At 40.0% G+C, this 18,041-nt stretch overlaps 1 protein-coding gene across 3 annotated transcripts in view; it reads left to right on the top strand.

The window, feature by feature from the left end:
- HELQ (helicase, POLQ like) overlaps positions 1–18,041 on the top strand; it is a 49,541-nt gene that overhangs the window by 12,198 nt on the left and 19,302 nt on the right. For all 3 annotated transcript variants that reach the window (XM_008062865.2, XM_021714912.1, XM_021714911.1), the window contains 6 exons: positions 1,977–2,074; positions 4,093–4,191; positions 5,473–5,618; positions 9,221–9,460; positions 13,627–13,768; positions 14,106–14,210. In XM_008062865.2, coding sequence (XP_008061056.1) covers positions 1,977–2,074; positions 4,093–4,191; positions 5,473–5,618; positions 9,221–9,460; positions 13,627–13,768; positions 14,106–14,210 — 830 coding nt within the window. The remainder of the gene's footprint in view (positions 1–1,976; positions 2,075–4,092; positions 4,192–5,472; positions 5,619–9,220; positions 9,461–13,626; positions 13,769–14,105; positions 14,211–18,041) is intronic.

The following is an 18,041-nucleotide window of genomic DNA, read 5'->3' as shown; positions in this document are numbered from 1 at the left end:
GGTCGAGGCTGCGGTGGCTGGGAGTGGCCACTGCACTCCAGTCTAGGCGACAGAGTGAGACTCCGACTCAAAAAAAAAAAAATCCCTGCTTTCATCAAGCACATATTTTGGTGAAAGTAAACAGATAGTGAGCAGATAAAAAAAGAAAACTAATCGTCTGTCAGATGGTCAAATTATGATAAAGTCTGCGGAACTGAAGTAGGAAGAGAGGAGAATCACCACCTACTTGTCCATTCCAGTGTATCTCGCTGTCCTTGTCTTAATGTCTCTCTAACACTGAGCTGTGTGTCATCCTTTTCTCCTTCGGAGGATGGTGCGCCATCCTCTTTTGGATCCCTCCTTCCATAGAGGGATCATGTCCTACTCAGCACTGAGACAACGTAGCATAATGACTGAGAGCAGACACTGGAACTGGAGTCAAACCTTGGTTTGCTTTTATTGACTAGGTCCAGGACCTTGAGCAAGATAATAGTGACTGCCTCTGCCTTCTCAGGCATCAGATATGGGTAATAGTCATAGAACCTTCCTCAATGAATTGCTGCAAAGAAAGCATGCATTAACCTTTATACATACAGCCTCTAGCATAATACCCGCCACGTGACAGACATGTGCTTGTTTTGTAATTATTGTCTTTCTATCCCCAGTGCCTTACACTTAATAGATGCTTGCATGAAATGAATCTCTTTAGTTTTCCTTCTTGCTTTTCTTCTGTGACATCTCTTTCTAAGCCTTCTCACGATGATTATTGGGGTTACCCCAGATTCTTCCCAGGTGCTTTCCTTGTTTTCTGCAGTTCCTGCCAATCTCATCCACACTCATGACTTAAGCGCTTCTTATATGCTACAGGCTCCCATCTGCACTTGCAGTTTATACCTCCTTCCTGAGTAACAAGTCTGCCAACTTGAGTATCCTGCAAACAGCTACCCTAACTGAGGCTTATAGTCTAAACCTGACTCATTTCCTTCAAACCCTTTCTTCAGTCTGGATTCCCATCTACCACTCTCAAGCCAGAATCTACCATCTTCCCTCTGGTTTATTTTATCAGCAATCAATTCCTAACTGGTTTGCCTTATGATTTATTGTTACTACCCGCTTTTCTATCCCTTTAGTTCAGCACCTCCTCTTCTCTCAACCAGGTGGCCACAGACATCACCGAGTCTTCCCTCTACCTTAGTCTTATCACTGCCCTTCATCCCTGGAGTCACCTTCCTTAACACAATTGGTTTATTTTACCATCTACCATGCTTTGTGGCATCCTTTGCCTTCTGTGTACATCTCTAATTTTTAGCACAGCCTTCTTGATTTGGCCCCATTCTCACCTTCCAGCCTCATGGTCCACCTAATGGAAGGGGAAAGGATAGCACTTACTCCTCTTCAGGTAACATCTTGAATGGTCATTTCATGACTTAAGACAGCAGCAGTAGAGAAACATTTGCTCAGAAGGCCTGTTGGTTTTGTCAATAAAATAACTACGTCTTAGAAAGCAGCCATTTTGTACTATCCAGAAAGGCATATTGCTTTATTTAAAAAAAAAAAATAGCTTGGTAGTGAGTTCTCTTTGAAGGCTTTTCACATGGCAAGAGCTGAGGATTCAGCCCTCCATCTTACCACACTCTGTATCTGCCCACAGCCAGATCTGTGGGTCGTGCCGTGGCTCTTCGTAAAGATGACCCGTGACAATAGCCATAGGTTTATACCCATGATTTTTGTCTAGAAGCCTTCATATTCTGCTTCTTGCCAAGGTTAAAGCTTTATCAACTTTTAAGTAGTAACTCTCAGGATACCTGAAAAATCTCATTCTTTGATTGCTAAATTAATAATCTGGTAATATATTTGTATTTTTCTTACTTATCTCCCTCGCCCCCTTCACAAATAACTCAGGAAGAATTCAGAGCATGAAAAGTTAGCTAAAATTACTTTATGATATACTAAATAGCACATTTTCTTAATACTTCGGGGTTTGGTTTTGTTTTTAGAAACAACTCAGGTTATTGGTATGAGTGCAACATTGAACAATGTTGAAGACCTGAAAGAGTTCCTTCAAGCAGAATATTACACCAATCCATTTAGACCAGTATGTACCTAAGGTTTGCACTGGATTGATTTGCTTTGTATTCATCTTACTTAGAAATAAAAGCAGTAAATGCAGCATACAATGATACTTTAGAGTAATAAAGGGGCATAACTGTATTCCTAGTGGCTACATGCTAATAAGAGTTAGTATGTAGGTCAGGGATCTCAGCTTGGGTCATGAAACAATGTATCTGTTGCACTTGAAACAGTTCCTGGCCCATGGGCTCTAAATGACTCTCTGTCTCTCTCTCTCTTTTTTAGTAGAGATGGGGTCTCACTGTGTTGCCCAGTCTGGTCTTGAACTCTTAGCCTCAAACAATCCCCCCACCTTGGCCTCCCAAAGTGCCAAGATTATAGGCATGAGCTACTGTGCCTGGCCTCACTTCTTCTTTTTTTTTTTTTTGAGTTGGAGTCTCACTCTGTCGCCCAGGCTGGAGTGCAGTGGAACACTCCTGGCCACCGCAGTCTCAACCTGCTGGGCTCCGGCGATCCTTCCACCTCAGCCTTTCAAGTAGCTGGAACTACAGTCACATGCTACCACGTCCGGCTAATTTTTGGTTAATTGTGGAGATGAGGTCTCGCCAAGTTGCCCAGGTGGGTCTCGAACCCGTGGTCTCAGGCAATCCACTCACCTCAGCCTTCCAAAGTGTGGAATTACAGGCTGAGCCACCGAGCCCGGCTGGCCTCACTTCTTATTCTTGTAAGTATAGTTTTTCATTTGGACAAATTTAATGAGACATGGTTTAAGTTACTAGCATGTCTTAGAAATTAAAATATTTTCAAATATTTATGTTTTAGTAGTTATAATACCTTTCAAATAAGACTTCACATGGATTTAGATGTGAATCCTCAATAAATGCATTCCTGAAATGTTTGAAAAAAAGTAAACAAATGAGCCTGGCTCGGTGGCTCAGCCTGTAATCTCGTGCTTTGGGAGGCTAAGGTGAGTGGATTGCCTGAGCCTGTGGGTTTGAGACCTGGGCAACTTGGCAAGACCTCATCTCTACAATAAATCAAAAAATTAGCCGGGCATGGTAGCATACGCTGTAGTTCCAGCTACTTGGAAGGCTGAGGCGGAAGGATCGCCAGAGCCCAGCAGGTCAAGGCTGCGGTGCCCGGGAGCATGCCACTGCACTCCAGTCTGGGCGACAGAGTGAGATTCCAACTCAAAAAAAAAAATGTTTAAAGTAAACAAATGTAATCTGTAGTTATTTGAAAGTAGCTTATAATGTATATATATTATCCATCTGTAGAGCTAGTGTGCATATTCTGTGTGTGATAGGTTTTTAGAAAATAATTTTTGAAACTCACCAAATTTTAGTTTAAATTTGATGTTTTTCATTTTCACCAAATGTGAAAATTTTCAAAAGCTATTTTTTCTTTTTTCTTTTTTTTTCTTTTTTATTTGATCTATTTATTTATATTTTCATGGAGACGGGGCCTCGCTGTGTAGTTTTGACTGGTCCCAAATTCCTGTCCCCAAGTGATCTTTCCTCTTCAGTCTCCCAAAGTGCCAGGATTACAGGCATGAGCCACCACACCTTGCCTGATCTTGAGAGTCATCTTAGACACTGTTATTTTTTCAAAGCAGTGAGCTGTGTACTATTTTTGTCTACAAATAGTTAAAAATAATATGGTGGTGTTTAGAATAACAACTGGTGGCTAATAACATAGAAAGCCTTAGATCTTGAGAAAAAAACAAATGACACCTTAGTAAAAGATAAAGAGTATGAACACTATGGCACATACTTTTTGTGACAATACAAAAGTGTCTGGTTTCCTTTTGGATATATGGCTACTCCATTCAAAAGTATTTATCCAAAGATATTGATCCCTATTTTGATTTAAAGGGAAAAAATAAAAAAGAAAGAACTTTACAGTTGAAGCATGTTTTACCTTCCTTAGAAAAGTCAAAATCTTTATATAGCTGTTGTTTTTTACAACATAGTTTACAAGATTTAAAATTCTGAAAGGGGAATTCATGTGTGGTATTAATTGCAAATGTCTTTTTAATTCAAGGTTGAATTAAAAGAATATCTGAAAATAAATGACTCGATATATGAGGTTGACAGCAAAGCTGAGAGTGGCATGACTTTTTCACGTCTCCTTAATTATAAGGTAACGTTGGAAGCTCCATCAATGCCAGTCTCCCAAACCTTGTGTCCAGGTTCCCCGGCACTACAGAAATCTCCAGTGGGGGCCGTAGGATAGTATAAATTCTTGAGAGAAATGTCTGATGCTTGACATCTGCTGGAAACTGTACAAACTACTGGTTCAAGGTAACTGGCTCCAGTTTCAACATTAGATCCCACTGTATTCCCTTCTGTGGCATCATATCTTCATGAAGTTGGGTTTTTGCAGTTGCTTTGAGCATGTACCATGTGAAAATCAATCCGGAACATTAGAGGGTGCCTGTGCCCAGCTTATTCCAGAGTCTAAAGATAGTACCAAGTTGTGTGCACATCCCATTAGTGAGCTATTGTGGTTTTTTAAGAATGAAATTAAAATATTTTTCATTCAATTCATGTGTATTACTTATTCAGACTGCTACTAAGATGTGAGGAAGTGCATGTTTATTAAGTTATGGACACAACTATCTAATTAACAAAGCTGTTAGGTATTTCTTTTGCCACTGGAGCTCTGTGACCCAAGAAAATTTGATAGCCTCTCCTGTAAATGTTTACTCATTTAACAAAAACCAGGTAGCTCAGATATTGGTGTATTACCATGTTAATGTCTACTATGTTAATGCTAGGGTTTAATTACTTATATGAAAGATAGTAAAAAGGAGAGAAGGGAATTTTACAACAGTTTTCGAATTCCATGAAAGTTTGTTATTCCAAGTCTTTATCTTAATTAGCTTTCAGTAAAGTCAAAGAAACTGAGATTTGAAATAATTTTAATTTTCTCTTCACATTCTTTGAGTTCCTCATACCTATTTACTATTGCAAAAATTGTCATAATTTGGTGGTATGATTCAGTCTGTGTTTCTGAAAACTATTAGTAATAGTAAAGAGTATGCCTTATTTATGTGGTCCTTTGATCTTACTTAGTATCATTCTGAGATTCTCTCTGTTGGACTTTTCTGTTCCGCTTTGGTGGAGGTGGGTGGGTAGTGGGGATATTAATAACATTAACTATTTTCACTTCTTTAATTTTTTAAATTAAGTTCACTTGTTTAATTCCAGGTTGTTTTAGACTACATAATTTACATAACAAAACCTTAATAACTGAGAAAAGTGAGATTTAACATTCTGATGTTTAATGATTTCATTTTTTCCTTTAAATGAGAAGTTCAGAATCATGGATGGTTTACTTACCCTTCAAAATACACTGGCAAGAAATGGACAGGGTTTCACGGTTACTAACTGCTTTATCTCTACGTCTTGTTGTTTGCAGTATTCTGATGCCCTGAAGAAGATGGATCCTGATCACTTGGTAGCACTGGTGACAGAAGTTATTCCAAATTATTCCTGCTTAATTTTTTGTCCCACTAAGAAGAACTGTGAAAATGTAGCACAAATGATATGCAAATTTTTAAGCAAGTATGTTAATCTTTCAAAAATATTCTATGTCATTTTTATTATGAGTTATAGACTGAGTATTATGTTTATTGAGCAAGCACTAATTACCTCTTACAGAACATTATATTACTACACAACATGAATGGACTTGACCTTGAAGAAAGAAATTTAACTATAAAATTCACATGTGAAATAGAGAAAAATTTAAAGGTTACATGGAAGAGAATGCTGACTAATATGGCTTAGGTCAGTGGTTCAAAACCTTGGCTGCCCATTGAGCCTTCTTGGAAGCTTCTAGCACTTCAATGCCCAGGCTACATCTTAAACAAATAAGAATCTCTGGGAGCTCCTCAGGCAAGTCCAAGGTCAAGAAATACTGGCTTAGATAGTCAAAGGACTAACCACTGTTACCACTGTGGGAAGGACATATCTTCAGCTTAGCCTTCTCTTTAATGAAATACTTTTAGTAAACTTCTCTCGTAAGTTATATGGACATTTGAATATAATTTCCTAAGTAATTTAGAAATGTGTTGGTTTGTAATTGTATTGTATCTTTTTGGGTTTTTTTGAGTCAGAGTCTCACTCTGTTACCCAAACTGGAGTGCAGATGCATGATCATGGCTCACCACAGCCTTGACCTCTTGGACTCAGGTGATCCTTCCACTTCAGCTTCCTGAGTAGCTAGGACTACAGGTATGCACCATGACACCCAGATAATTTTTTGATTATTTTGTAGAGATGAGGGCTTGCCAAATTGCCCAGGCTGGTCTCGAACTCCTGGACCCAAGCAATCCTCCCACCTCAGCCTCCCAAAGTGCTAGGATTACGGTCGTGAGCCACCACACCTGGCCTATAATATCTTAATATTGGCTCTGTCATACCAATAAAGATAAGTATGAAGTGACTTTAAGTACTAACAGTTCAATTGTTTCTGCACCTGTCTGTCCCATGTATGGTTTTATAACATTTTTCAGATTTTGTTTGGCCCCTTAACTGGTGCTATATCACTATTCATAAACTATTTACTTGGATGGTAATCTAGTTATCGTCTATGTCCCCTCTCATTCTTACTGTTATGGATTGATCTATGATAGACTTAAATTTACTGAATGGTACAAAGATAAAAACGTTTGGGGCTCGGCACCATGGTTCATGCCTGTAATTCTACCACTTTGAGAGGCCGAGGTAGGAGGATTGCTTAAGCCTAGGAGTTTGGGACTAGCCTGGGAAATATAGTAAGACTTCTCTACAAAAAAAATCAAAAAATTTTCCAGGTGTTGTGGTGTGCACCTGTAGTCCCAGCTACTCAGGAGGCTGAAACAGAAGGATCACCTGAGCCCAGGAGGTCAAGGCTGTGGTGAGCCGTGATCGCATTACTGCTCTCCAGCCTGGGCAAGAGTGAGACCCCGACTCAAAAAAAAAACAAAAAACAGGAGATATGATCAAGGAGTTGTGCATTTGATAACTGATTCTTTCTGCCTCTACAGTGATTTTGATTATGAAAACTTAAGAAAATTAAATTATCATTGAAAAAAGTAAATCTCTCATTTTCTTATAATAATTCAAGATAATAAAACAGAGACACTGGCAAAGTGATGGAGACATTGTGGGATATTATCGGGGTTTCTAAAGTGTTTGTGTTTAGATAGTTTTTACCATATAGTAATTATGATTTCATAATATATATGTTTCTATCCTCAGAGAGGAAAATTTATGCCTTAAAATAAAACAAACCATCTTCTGTAAAGATATATTGTAGAGAAAAAACTGTCATAACATCTAGAGAAAAGATCTAAACCTGCCATACATGAATTCATAGGAAGTACAGGAATGAACTTCAGGAAGTCCATGAACCCTCTGAAATCATATGTGAAGTATGCGTTGATGTGAATAGTTGTATTTTTTTTAGCTTTGATCAGGTTTTCACAGGGTTCTATGACCCACAAAAAGATAAAGACAGCCTGATTAAGTCAGAATCAAAATTCTAAGAACATTTTATGTAAGTATACAAGAGGGACCAAAAAGAAACCACAATTATCTTTTGGATAGCAGGCTCCTTGTAGTACAGGCTTCCCCCACTAGGTATCAGTGTCTCATCAGATAGTAGTGTGAGAGGCTGCTTTTGGCTTCAGTGAAATTTCTTTGGAGATTCTTTCAGCATGTTTGCCCATTTCATAATGGGTGATTTGCAAGTGCACCTGCCTACACCGTGCTGAGTGTTCAGCAGTTTTTGACTCAAAATGCATGACCCCAGTGTCCCACCCTCCCTATTCATCGAGTCTCACCCAGAGTGACTTTCTTGTATTTCCCTGATGAAAAAAGTCCTCAAAGGGAAATGTTTTGCCCATGTGGAAGAAGTGAAAGAAAAAACAGCAGAAGCATTAAAAGACATCAAAATTGATGAGTTCAAAAACTGTTTTGAGCAGTAGAAAATGTGTCTCAATAGGTGTATTGCATCAAACAGAATACTTTGAATGTTACTGAAGTTTAAACATGTAAGAATACATATACAATATTTTATAAATTTCATTTTTTGGGAGGGGCTCCCCCCTCATATCAATGAAAGTAGACTTTATTTTTCTTTCTTTTATTTATTTATTTTTTGCCTTTTTTGAGTCACAGTCTTACTTTATTACCCAGACTGGAGTGCAGTGGCACGTTCACAGCTATGTAACCTCTACCTGCTGGGCTCAGGCGATTCTTCTGCCTCAGCCTTCCAGGTTGCTAGAACCACAGGTTTGTGCCACCACACCCAGCTAAATTTTCTTGATTTGTTTTTTTGTTTTTTTAGAGTTGGAGTCTCACTCCATCGCCCAGACTAGAGTGCAGTGGCCGCTCCTGGCCACCGCAGCCTTGACCTGCTGGGCTCCGGCGATCCTTCCGCCTCAGCCTTCCAAGTAGCTGGAACAACAGGCGCGTGCTACCACACCCAGCTAATTTTTTTATTTATTGTAGAGATGAGGTCTCACCAAGCTGCCCAAGCAGGTGTCAAACCCGCGGGCTCAGACAATCCACTCACCTCAGTCTCCCAAAGCATGGGATTACAGGATGACCCACCCAGCCCGGCTTGATTTGTTATAGAGACATAGAGATGAGGTCTTGTCAAGTTGCCCAGGCTGGTCTTGAACCCCTGGGCTCAGACAGTCTTCTCACCTCCACCTCCCAAAGTGCTGGGATTATAGGCGTGAGCCGCCACGCCAGGCTGAAGGTAGACTTTTTTTTGTTTTTTTAAGTTGGAGTCTCACTCTGTTGCCCATGCTGGAGTGCAGTGGCACACTCACAGCCACCGCAGCCTCGACCTGCTGGGCTCACATGATCCTTTCACTTCAGCCTTCCAAGTAGCTGGAACTACAGGCATGCACCACCACACCCAGCTAATTTTTTTATTTATTGTAGAGATGAGGTTTTGCCAAGTTGCTCAGGCTGGTCTTGAACCCGTAGGCTCAGGCAATCCTCTCACCTCAGCCTCCCAAAGTGCTGAGATTATAGGCATGAGCCACCGTGCCCAGCTGAAAGTAGACTTTTAAAAAGAATGTTTACCTTGGCATCTACTAAGATGAAAGTGATAGGTGTTTTGTCACTGTAAGATCGAGCGTTCATATTTCTAATGACCTTTTTTCTAGGGAATATCTGAAACACAAGGAGAAAGAAAAACACGAGTTGATTAAGAACTTGAAGAACACAGGCGGTGGCAGCCTGTGCCCTGTCCTGCAGCACACTATCCCGTTCGGGGTGGCCTACCACCACAGTGGCCTAACAGGTGATGAGAGGAAACTGCTGGAGGAGGCATACACCGCCGGTGTGCTCTGCCTGTTCACCTGCACATCCACACTGGCAGCCGGCGTTAACCTGCCAGCCCGCAGGTACGAGAGAAGTGATCAGCTCTGCTCAACACTCTCATTTCCTAGCTCACAGGGGGCTTTGCTCTTGTTCTTCCCTTTCTTATTAGGGTTTGAGAATTTAACCAATGTTTTTCAGCATTTGCTGAGTTGATTGTTTGGTGGCTTTCCTTTAATATTTTAATGAATAGGAATGAAATATTTAATGGAAAATAACAGTAGACTTCCTGGTATTAGAATTCCTTCCTTCTTTTGTGCTCTATCTGGATTTGATGTTAGGGTTTATCTTTCTAGTTGTGTGGAAACAGTCAGCAAACTTTTCACCTTTTTTATGATCAGAAAGAGTTTATATTTATTTTTGAGTCAGGGTCTCACTCTGTCACCCAGGCTGGAGTACATTGGCACAATCATGGCTTACCACTACTCAAACTCCTGGGTTCAGATGATCCTTCCATCTCAGCCTCCCAAGTAGCTGGGAGTAGAGGCACATGCCACCATGCCTGGCTAATTTTATTTTTGTAGAGATGAGGTCTCACTATGTTGCCTAGCTGGTCTCAAACTCCTGGGCTCAAGCAATCCTAAAAGAGTTTATTTAACCTGGGAATTTTCTTGCAACCTTGGAGAACTGAACCTTAAAGCCATTTGAGTCTAATATATATTTTTTAGATCAGCTCCTTAATTACCTTTTCAGTTATTATCAAAGCTGTGAGCCTGTACAATTGATTCCTACTCTTTATAATTTGTGACTTTGGGGTATTTTTTCTAATAAGTGATCAGTTTTTATAAATTTTGCATGAGTTTTAAAGGTCATGAAATTTCTTTTGGGAATACAGTTTTATGCATCTCAGTAGGTAGATCACAGTTGTAAATTGTGTTAACAGCACCTCTATCTTGTTCCTATTTTTGTTTCCTTGGTCTGTCCATTTCCGAAAAGTGCAGTAGTCTCCATTTGAATTTTCATGTAGTTGTCAGTTTCTCCTTTTTTGCATTTCTAGAAGTTTTTACTTTTTATATTTTAAAACTGTTTAGGTATACAAAGGTTCACTTCAGATATCTTACTGCTGAATTATATCTTTTATCAATATAATAGATTCTTGCTTTTCTTATTTAATAACTTTGCTTTGAATGCCAGGACTCACTGTTTTGCCAAGTATGTACCTTTTTTCATTTCTTCTGTTTTCAATTCCTTTCACTGGGTAAGTTTTTCATTTTTCAGATAATTGAAGAAAAAAATAGAAACTATATATCCTATTTCTATTATTACTGAGGTTACTCTTACAATTTTAACAGTTGTGACCAATGTTCTATCACTTCAGTATTAATGAATAACTCTTCTGAATATAGCAAGAGTTTCAGTATGTCCTTAGTGTGTTCTCCTGCTTTGCCCCATGGGTACTGCAATCACCTAGAGCTTTAGTTCTAGATTTTAGTTTTTTTTTATTTTATCAACAATCATTATTTAAACTCCAACCTGTGGACAGGATTAGATGTTTTTGTTTGGTTTTTTTTTTTTGGGTTGGAGTAAGTCTCACTGTGTCGCCCAGGCTGGAGTGCAGTGGCATACTCCCAGCCACCACAGCTTCAACCTGCTGGGCTCACACGATTCTTCGCCTCAGCCTTCCAAGTAGCTGGAACTTAAGGCATGCACTACCACACCCAGCTAACTTTTTCATTTATTGTAGAGACGAGTTCTCACCATATTACCCAGGCCTCTCTTCTCGGCCTCCCAAAGTGCTGAGATTATAGACTTGAGCCACCACATCCAGCGCAGGGTTAGATTTTAATTAGATTTTAATTGCTTTTTGTTTGCCACTGCCTCTTATATCCCACATCTTCCTTCTATTATTAACTTTTTAAAGTTTGTCTTCCTTGAGTTATTATTTTAGAACACTGCATTGGGGTCGACAAATTTTGAGTCTTTGCATAGCTGGAGGAGTCTGTATTTTGGTCTCACACTTTAACATTCATTAGGAAAATGATTCTACACTCAATTTTTGGGGGGTGGGGAGAGGATACTTTGTAACTATTGTTTTGTGTCTTCTAGAGGCCAGTGTTGCTCATTTTTATCTGTATGAATTTGCTGTTTTTTTCCCTCTCCATAAGCTTTTAGACTTTTCTCTTTAACCTTAAAATTTCATCATGGTATATAATAATAGCTGTGGTTATTTCATTTCCCTCCCCCTCATGTAATAATAACTTTACATGCTTTGACTTAATAGATCCTTAAAACAACTCTGTGATGGAAGGTGGAATTTTATTAAACACATAGAAGGGAAACCTGAGGCACTGAACAGTAATAGAACTTTCCCAACTTCACACCCTGCATAGTTTTAAAGCCAAAGTTTGAACCCAGAAGTCTTATTCTACAATCCCATCTCATCTACTTTTCATTCATAGGGCTTAGCTCTTGGAGGGGATGCTTTGTTGTTTGTTTGGGGTTTTTTTTTTTTGAGTTGGGGTTTCACTCTGTCACCCAGGCTGGAGTGCAGTGGCACATTCACAGTTACCACAGCCTCCGCCTACTGGGTTCATGTGATCCTTCCACCTCAGCCTTCCAAGTAGCTGGAACTGCAGGCGTGCACCAGCACACCCGACTAATTTTTTTATTTATTGTAGAGATGAGATCTCACCAAGTTTCTAGGCTGATCTTGAACCCCTGGGCTCAGGCAATCTTCTTGCCTCAGCCTCCCAAAGTGCTGGGATTACAGGCATGTGCCACCACACCCGACTGGGGGATGCTTTTAATTTAAAATGTATGCCTGTTTTCTTCTTTGAGTATTTTTTTTCTGTTATTTCTCTTTTTTTTCTCTTATCATCTCTGTTCTCTTCATTTATAACTTCAGTTAGACAAAGTTGAGGCATATTACATTGAGCTTTTGTATCTCTTTTTTTACAAAGTTTTCCATTTATTTTAGCTAGGTGATTTCTTTAACTTGTCTTCCACATTAAAAAATCATTTTTAAACTATATCCATTAACTACTTTCAGTCATTATTCAGTTCTTCAATTGAATTTTTTAAAGGTATTAAACATTTTTGTCTTTAAGGACTCTTTTATTCTTTTGTCTTTTTTTTTTTTTGAGTTGGAGTCTCACTCTGTCGCCCAGACTGGAGTGCAGTGGCCGCTCCCAGCCACCGCAGCCTCGACCTGCTGGGCTCCGGCGATCCTTCCACCTCAGCCTTCCAAGTAGCCAGAATTACAGGCATGCGCTACCACGCCTGGCTGATTTTTTGATTTATTGTAGAGATGAGGTCTCGCTGCCCAGGCAGGTCTCGAACTCGCGGGCTCAGGCAATCCACTCACCTCAGCCTCCCAAAGGCGCAGGATTCCAGGCTGAGCCACTGAGCCCAGCCTTATTCTTTTTTCTTTAGAAAAGTCTGCTCTCATATGGTGAATGTAATACCCTCTGGAATTTTCTACAGTACTATTTAGGACTTTTAAAAGTTCTTTTCTGTTCCCTTTCCTGTCTGCTTTTGTGGGCATTTATTCTGTAAGTTCTTGTTTTTCTTTTGTGTCATTACTTTCCTTCAAGTATTTGGTAATATTGGCTGCCTATTGAGATTTATAAATAGGGAGCAGGCTGATTAGTATGAGTGAATGACATAGATTTTCTCTAACCTTTGGACAGGAAAGCTGACTACAGACTTCTATACACATGAACATGATTAAAATAGTCATTTTTGTAGGCCAAACACAGTTGAAATCTACAATTTTATATATATCAGAATGATATAAATTCATAAATAAATGTACATATATTGATGGCACATGATCAAATGTTTATTTATGGAGTATAAAATCAAAAAGTGTTGGAGATGACTGCTATAGACTGATCATTGCAGCCAGTCAGACTTGAGTCCAGATGATGGTTCTAGTCATTACTAATGTTTTGGTTTAGGGTAAGCCTCTTAACTGGGATTCAGTTAACTCCTTGGTAAAAAAAAAAAGAAAGAAAGAAAATAGAAAAGGATATTACTAAAAGTTTTGTAAGAATTACAGATAACAAATGTATAAAGAACCAAAGACATCATAGAATCTTGATAGTTACCTATTATTTTGAGTTAATATGTTCTTAAATTTAATATCACATAGATTATATATAATGAAATATAATGAATTAAGAATTTAAATAATAGGTGCTGTTTGCTGTAGACAGAGTGTCACTTTTAATTAATTTTTTCCATTCCATAGGGTTATCTTAAGGTCTCCCTATGTTGCTACAGAATTCCTAAAGAGACACCAATATAAACAGATGGTTGGCCGAGCTGGTCGTGCTGGAATAGACACTGCTGGGGAGAGTGTCCTTATATTGCAAGAGAAGGACAAACAGCAGGTAATACTCATGCTATTGGCTAGTTGTTTCTGTCTCTTTTTCTTAGTCTTTGTCTAGCCCTTTTATGAGATCTTTTAAAAATTAATTACTAGTATTATTTTAAATAATGCTTCCTGTTCTAAATGATTAACAGAGTAGTTTGAAAAACTTTATATTTCAGACAATGAAAGGTAATTTTTCTATTTATCTTTCATTTTTTGAGGAAAATGTTAAATTCTTACTCTTTTGTCCTTATGTTTTTTGTCTCCTCCTGAATCCACAGTATTTATGTGAAGTAAAAATAGTTTACTAGTTTATTTTTAATAGTACATAAAGTATAATGTTTTAACTTTTATAGGTATTGGAGCTAATAACCAGACCACTGGAAAACTGTTACAGTCAACTTGTTCAGGAATTCACCAAGGGAATCCAAGCTCTGTTTCTCTCTTTGGTTGGTTTGAAGGTATTTTATCTTACTGTTGCATGAGATACTAGAGGTTAGAAAGCTATGCACACTGTAAAATATGTTTCAAGTGCTAACTTGTAATCTAATGTGGAAAAACAGTCTATGACATGATAAATCTGATTCTATATTTACATGTATATTATTGATTCTTTGAGTTATAAGAAATATTGAAAAATTAACAAGTTGTAACTTGCATCTATCACAAGTAAGAGAATTTGGTGGATATTTTGAAGGATACAAAGAACTGTGAATCCTGACGTTGGATAATCCAGCACCTCTGCCCTTATTAGGAGTAAGGTGTACCTGTAATCCCACAGTCATCTTAATGGGAGACTGGGGGACCTTGAGAACAGGAGCTCTAGACCAACTTGGGCAACATAGTGAGACCCAATCTCTACAAAAATGTTTTAAAAATTAGCCAGTCCCTCCCAGATCAGTAAATAAAGTATTTAAAAATAAAAAATTAGCTGAACCAGGCATGGTGGCTTACATCTGTAATCCTAACACTTCAGGAGGCAGAGGCAAAAGGATTGCCTGAGCCCAGGGACTCAAAAATAGTCTGGGCAATATGGTGAGACCTCTTCTCTACAATAAATCAAAAAATTAGCTGGGCGTGGTAGCATGTGCCTGTAGTTCCAGCTACTTGGAAGGCTGAGGCGGAAGGATCACCAGAGTTCCAGCAGGTGGAGGCTGCGGTGGCCGGAAGTGGCACTGCACTCCAGTCTGGGCGACAGAGTGAGACTCCAACTCAAAAACAGATAAATTAATTAAAAATAAAAATAAATAAAATTAGCTGGATGTGTGCCTGTAGTCTTAGCTACTTGGGAGATTGAGGTAAAACGATTGCTTGAACCCAGGAGATCAAGGCTGTAGTGAGCCATGATTATACCACTGCACTCCAGCCTGAGTGACAGAGGAAGACCCTGTCTCAAAAGCAAAACAAAGAAAAAAGAGAAAATAACCAAAAATAACTTTATAAACAATTTTGTAAAAGAATAACAAAATTAGAGGGTTTGCACTACATGATTTCAAGACTTACTGTAAAGCTTCTGCAATCAAGACAGTAATGTACTGGTGCAAGGATTGCTCTGTAAACCAATAAATCAGTGAATCCAGAAGTAGACCCACACATACATGGCCAATGGGTTTTCAACAAAGGTGCCAAGATATTTCAATGGAGAAAGTATAGTCTTTTAAACAAATGGTGCTGGAACAACTGGATATTCATATGGAATTTTAAAAGTTAACTTCTACTCTTACCTCCCAGTGTACAAAAAAGTGACTCAAAGTGGATCATAGATCTAAACTTAAAAGCTAAGATAAGACTTGTAGTATAAAACATAAGAAAAACAGTTTTATTACCTTGAGTTAGGCAAAGATTTTGACATGGGAAACAAAATGTAAACCATGAAAGGAAAAAACAGATGTATCAAAATTAAGAACTTTTCTTTAAAAATCATTACTAAAAAATGAAAAGGTAGAACTATGTATAATACACGTATCTAACAAATATCCACGTAATGAGTTAGGACTCTGCCACAGGCAGTGAATTGGGGAGTCGAGTCTGCACTTGAGACCAGAGCGTGCAGAATGACAGGGAGCCATGAGTGACTACTACGCGGGGATGGTGTTGTCAGTCTGGCCATGCAGAACAGTTTCATTCAACAGCACTACAGTTTCATCCAAGTTCTGTTTTGTTTTGAGTCAGGGTCTCACTCTGTCGCCCAGGCTGGAGTCCAGTGACATGATCATGGCTCACCACAGCCTTGACCTTCTGGGCTCAGGCAGTCCTCTTGCCTCAGCCTCCCAAGTATCTGGGACTACAGGTGGTCACCACCACGTTCAGCTATATTTTTTATTTTTTTATAGAGACGAGGTCTCACTATATTGCTGAGGCTGGTCTCGAACTCCTGGGCTCAAGCGATCTTCCTGCCACAGCCTCCCAAAGCGCTGGGATTACAGACATGAGCCCCTATTCCTGGCCAGCCAAACTTTGTTTTTGACAACTGTAGTACAGCAGTGAGAAGCCCGGCAGCAGTTAGCTTGAAAGATGAGCAAGTGGGCACCATTGCAGGCAGAACGCAAGCTACTGGGTCTGGCCCTGAAGCAGACAGGCCCAGAGGGGTGTGAGTTTACAAGAGAACTGTTGTGTGGAAGGAGGCTGGAATTTTAGACAGGGGTGGTAACCCGGGAAATCTCCTGAGTTAGAATTGGAGCGGAAGTCAAATCCTCTGGATAGGAGCCACCCAATGGGACAGGACTGGGAGGGAAGAAGGATAAGTCTGGGGCTTGGGTGTTGTGAGTCAGAGGGCAGCTGTGAACACCCCTGGAGACACCAGACCCTCACTTTGACGAGGGAGAAGGAACCCCAGGTATCAGGGAACATGACAGTTGTTGAGCCACGGGATTCAAGGAGCCTCCAGACACTGCTTGTCTCACCATTTCTCAGATGCCTGCTGGATGCTTCATGTGTTTTATCTTGGATCTTCACACAACTTGGAATAAGTAACACAATCTCACTTTACACGTAGAGAGCCGGAGACAGAGGCACACGGGTTTTATGGGCCACAGGCGACCAAGCATCTGTGTGTGCACTGGCCCACACTGCGTCTCTCCCCTGGAGCCCAGAATGACCTCCCAATGGCCTCCTCGCAGCCACTGCCCTGCCCTCCACACCCCTCTAAAGGCTTCTTTACAGAGAGCAAGCGTCTCAAAGTCAAATTTGAACTTGTCACCCCTTTTCGTAAATTTCACCAGTGGCTTCCCACTGTTCTTTTTTTTTTTACGATTAAGCCAGTCTCTTGAGTCTTTATTGTCCCATCACTGTTCCCCCTCACTGCAGCAGGATCCAGCCCCATCTCCACTCCCTTCCACTGTTCTTACATGGTCCTATGGTCCATGTAGCCTCTGCCTGTCTCTCACCAGCCTCTCTCACTCTGCACTTCCCTTTTAATAAAAGTCATTCTTAATATAGTTTTCTCTCACTCTGCACTCCAGATATGCTGCCGTGTTGTTTTTGTTTCTCAAATCTACTGTGACATGCTCTCTTACCCCAGCACCACCTGTGCTTCCCTATGTGTGCTGTTACTCTTACTCCACTGCTGTGTCTAGTTAACTCCCTCAACCTTCAGATGGATGGAGCTTAGCTGGCACTTCCACAGGGAAGTCTCCCCTCTACCCCTGAGTCTCGTCCGTCCGTCTGCTACGTGCTTGTAGAACTGCCTCCTTTCCTTCACAGCGCCTGTCACTTGGGAGTCGTATTCTTGTTAGTGCAGTTATTTGACTGATAGGCTTTTCCCCACTGGAATGTATGTCCTGTGAAAGCAAGATCCACATTTATCTTCATTGACCCCTGAATCCCTGTGCCAAGCCCAGTGCCTAAAATGTGGTTGGCACTGGATACATTCTTGAACTAATGAAATTAGAGTTGTGCGGGAGTCCAGCTTCTGCTGGGTTCAGGGTACCCCAAAGGTGGAGACGGCATCAACGATTGGAGGGGAAGAAGAAAGAGGGAGAGAGAAAGAGACTGGACCCCTATCTAGTGCAGAAGCCATTTATTGGGAATAACAACCGGGTCTTTTATACACAAAGCCAGGTGTGTGAGGGGCGTCCCCCACCCACCAGATGTTCTTTCAAGTATAATCCCATAACAGATGTTAAACCTTAATCCATGACTGCCTATAAACCCTTTTTGTCCTATACTAACTTATACTAATACCAAGTTAAATGATAACCTAAAAATCCCATAACAACCGCTAACCTTAATCCATGACTGACCTATCCTATAAACCTTTTTCATCCTAAGCTGATTTATACTAATACCAAGTT

This window comes from Carlito syrichta, unplaced genomic scaffold (assembly GCF_000164805.1).
Source record: "Carlito syrichta isolate Samal-C Ts95f unplaced genomic scaffold, Tarsius_syrichta-2.0.1 Scaffold305872, whole genome shotgun sequence".
In the NCBI taxonomy this organism is placed as follows: domain Eukaryota; kingdom Metazoa; phylum Chordata; class Mammalia; order Primates; family Tarsiidae; genus Carlito; species Carlito syrichta.
This window is presented reverse-complemented; position numbering and strand designations above follow the sequence as displayed.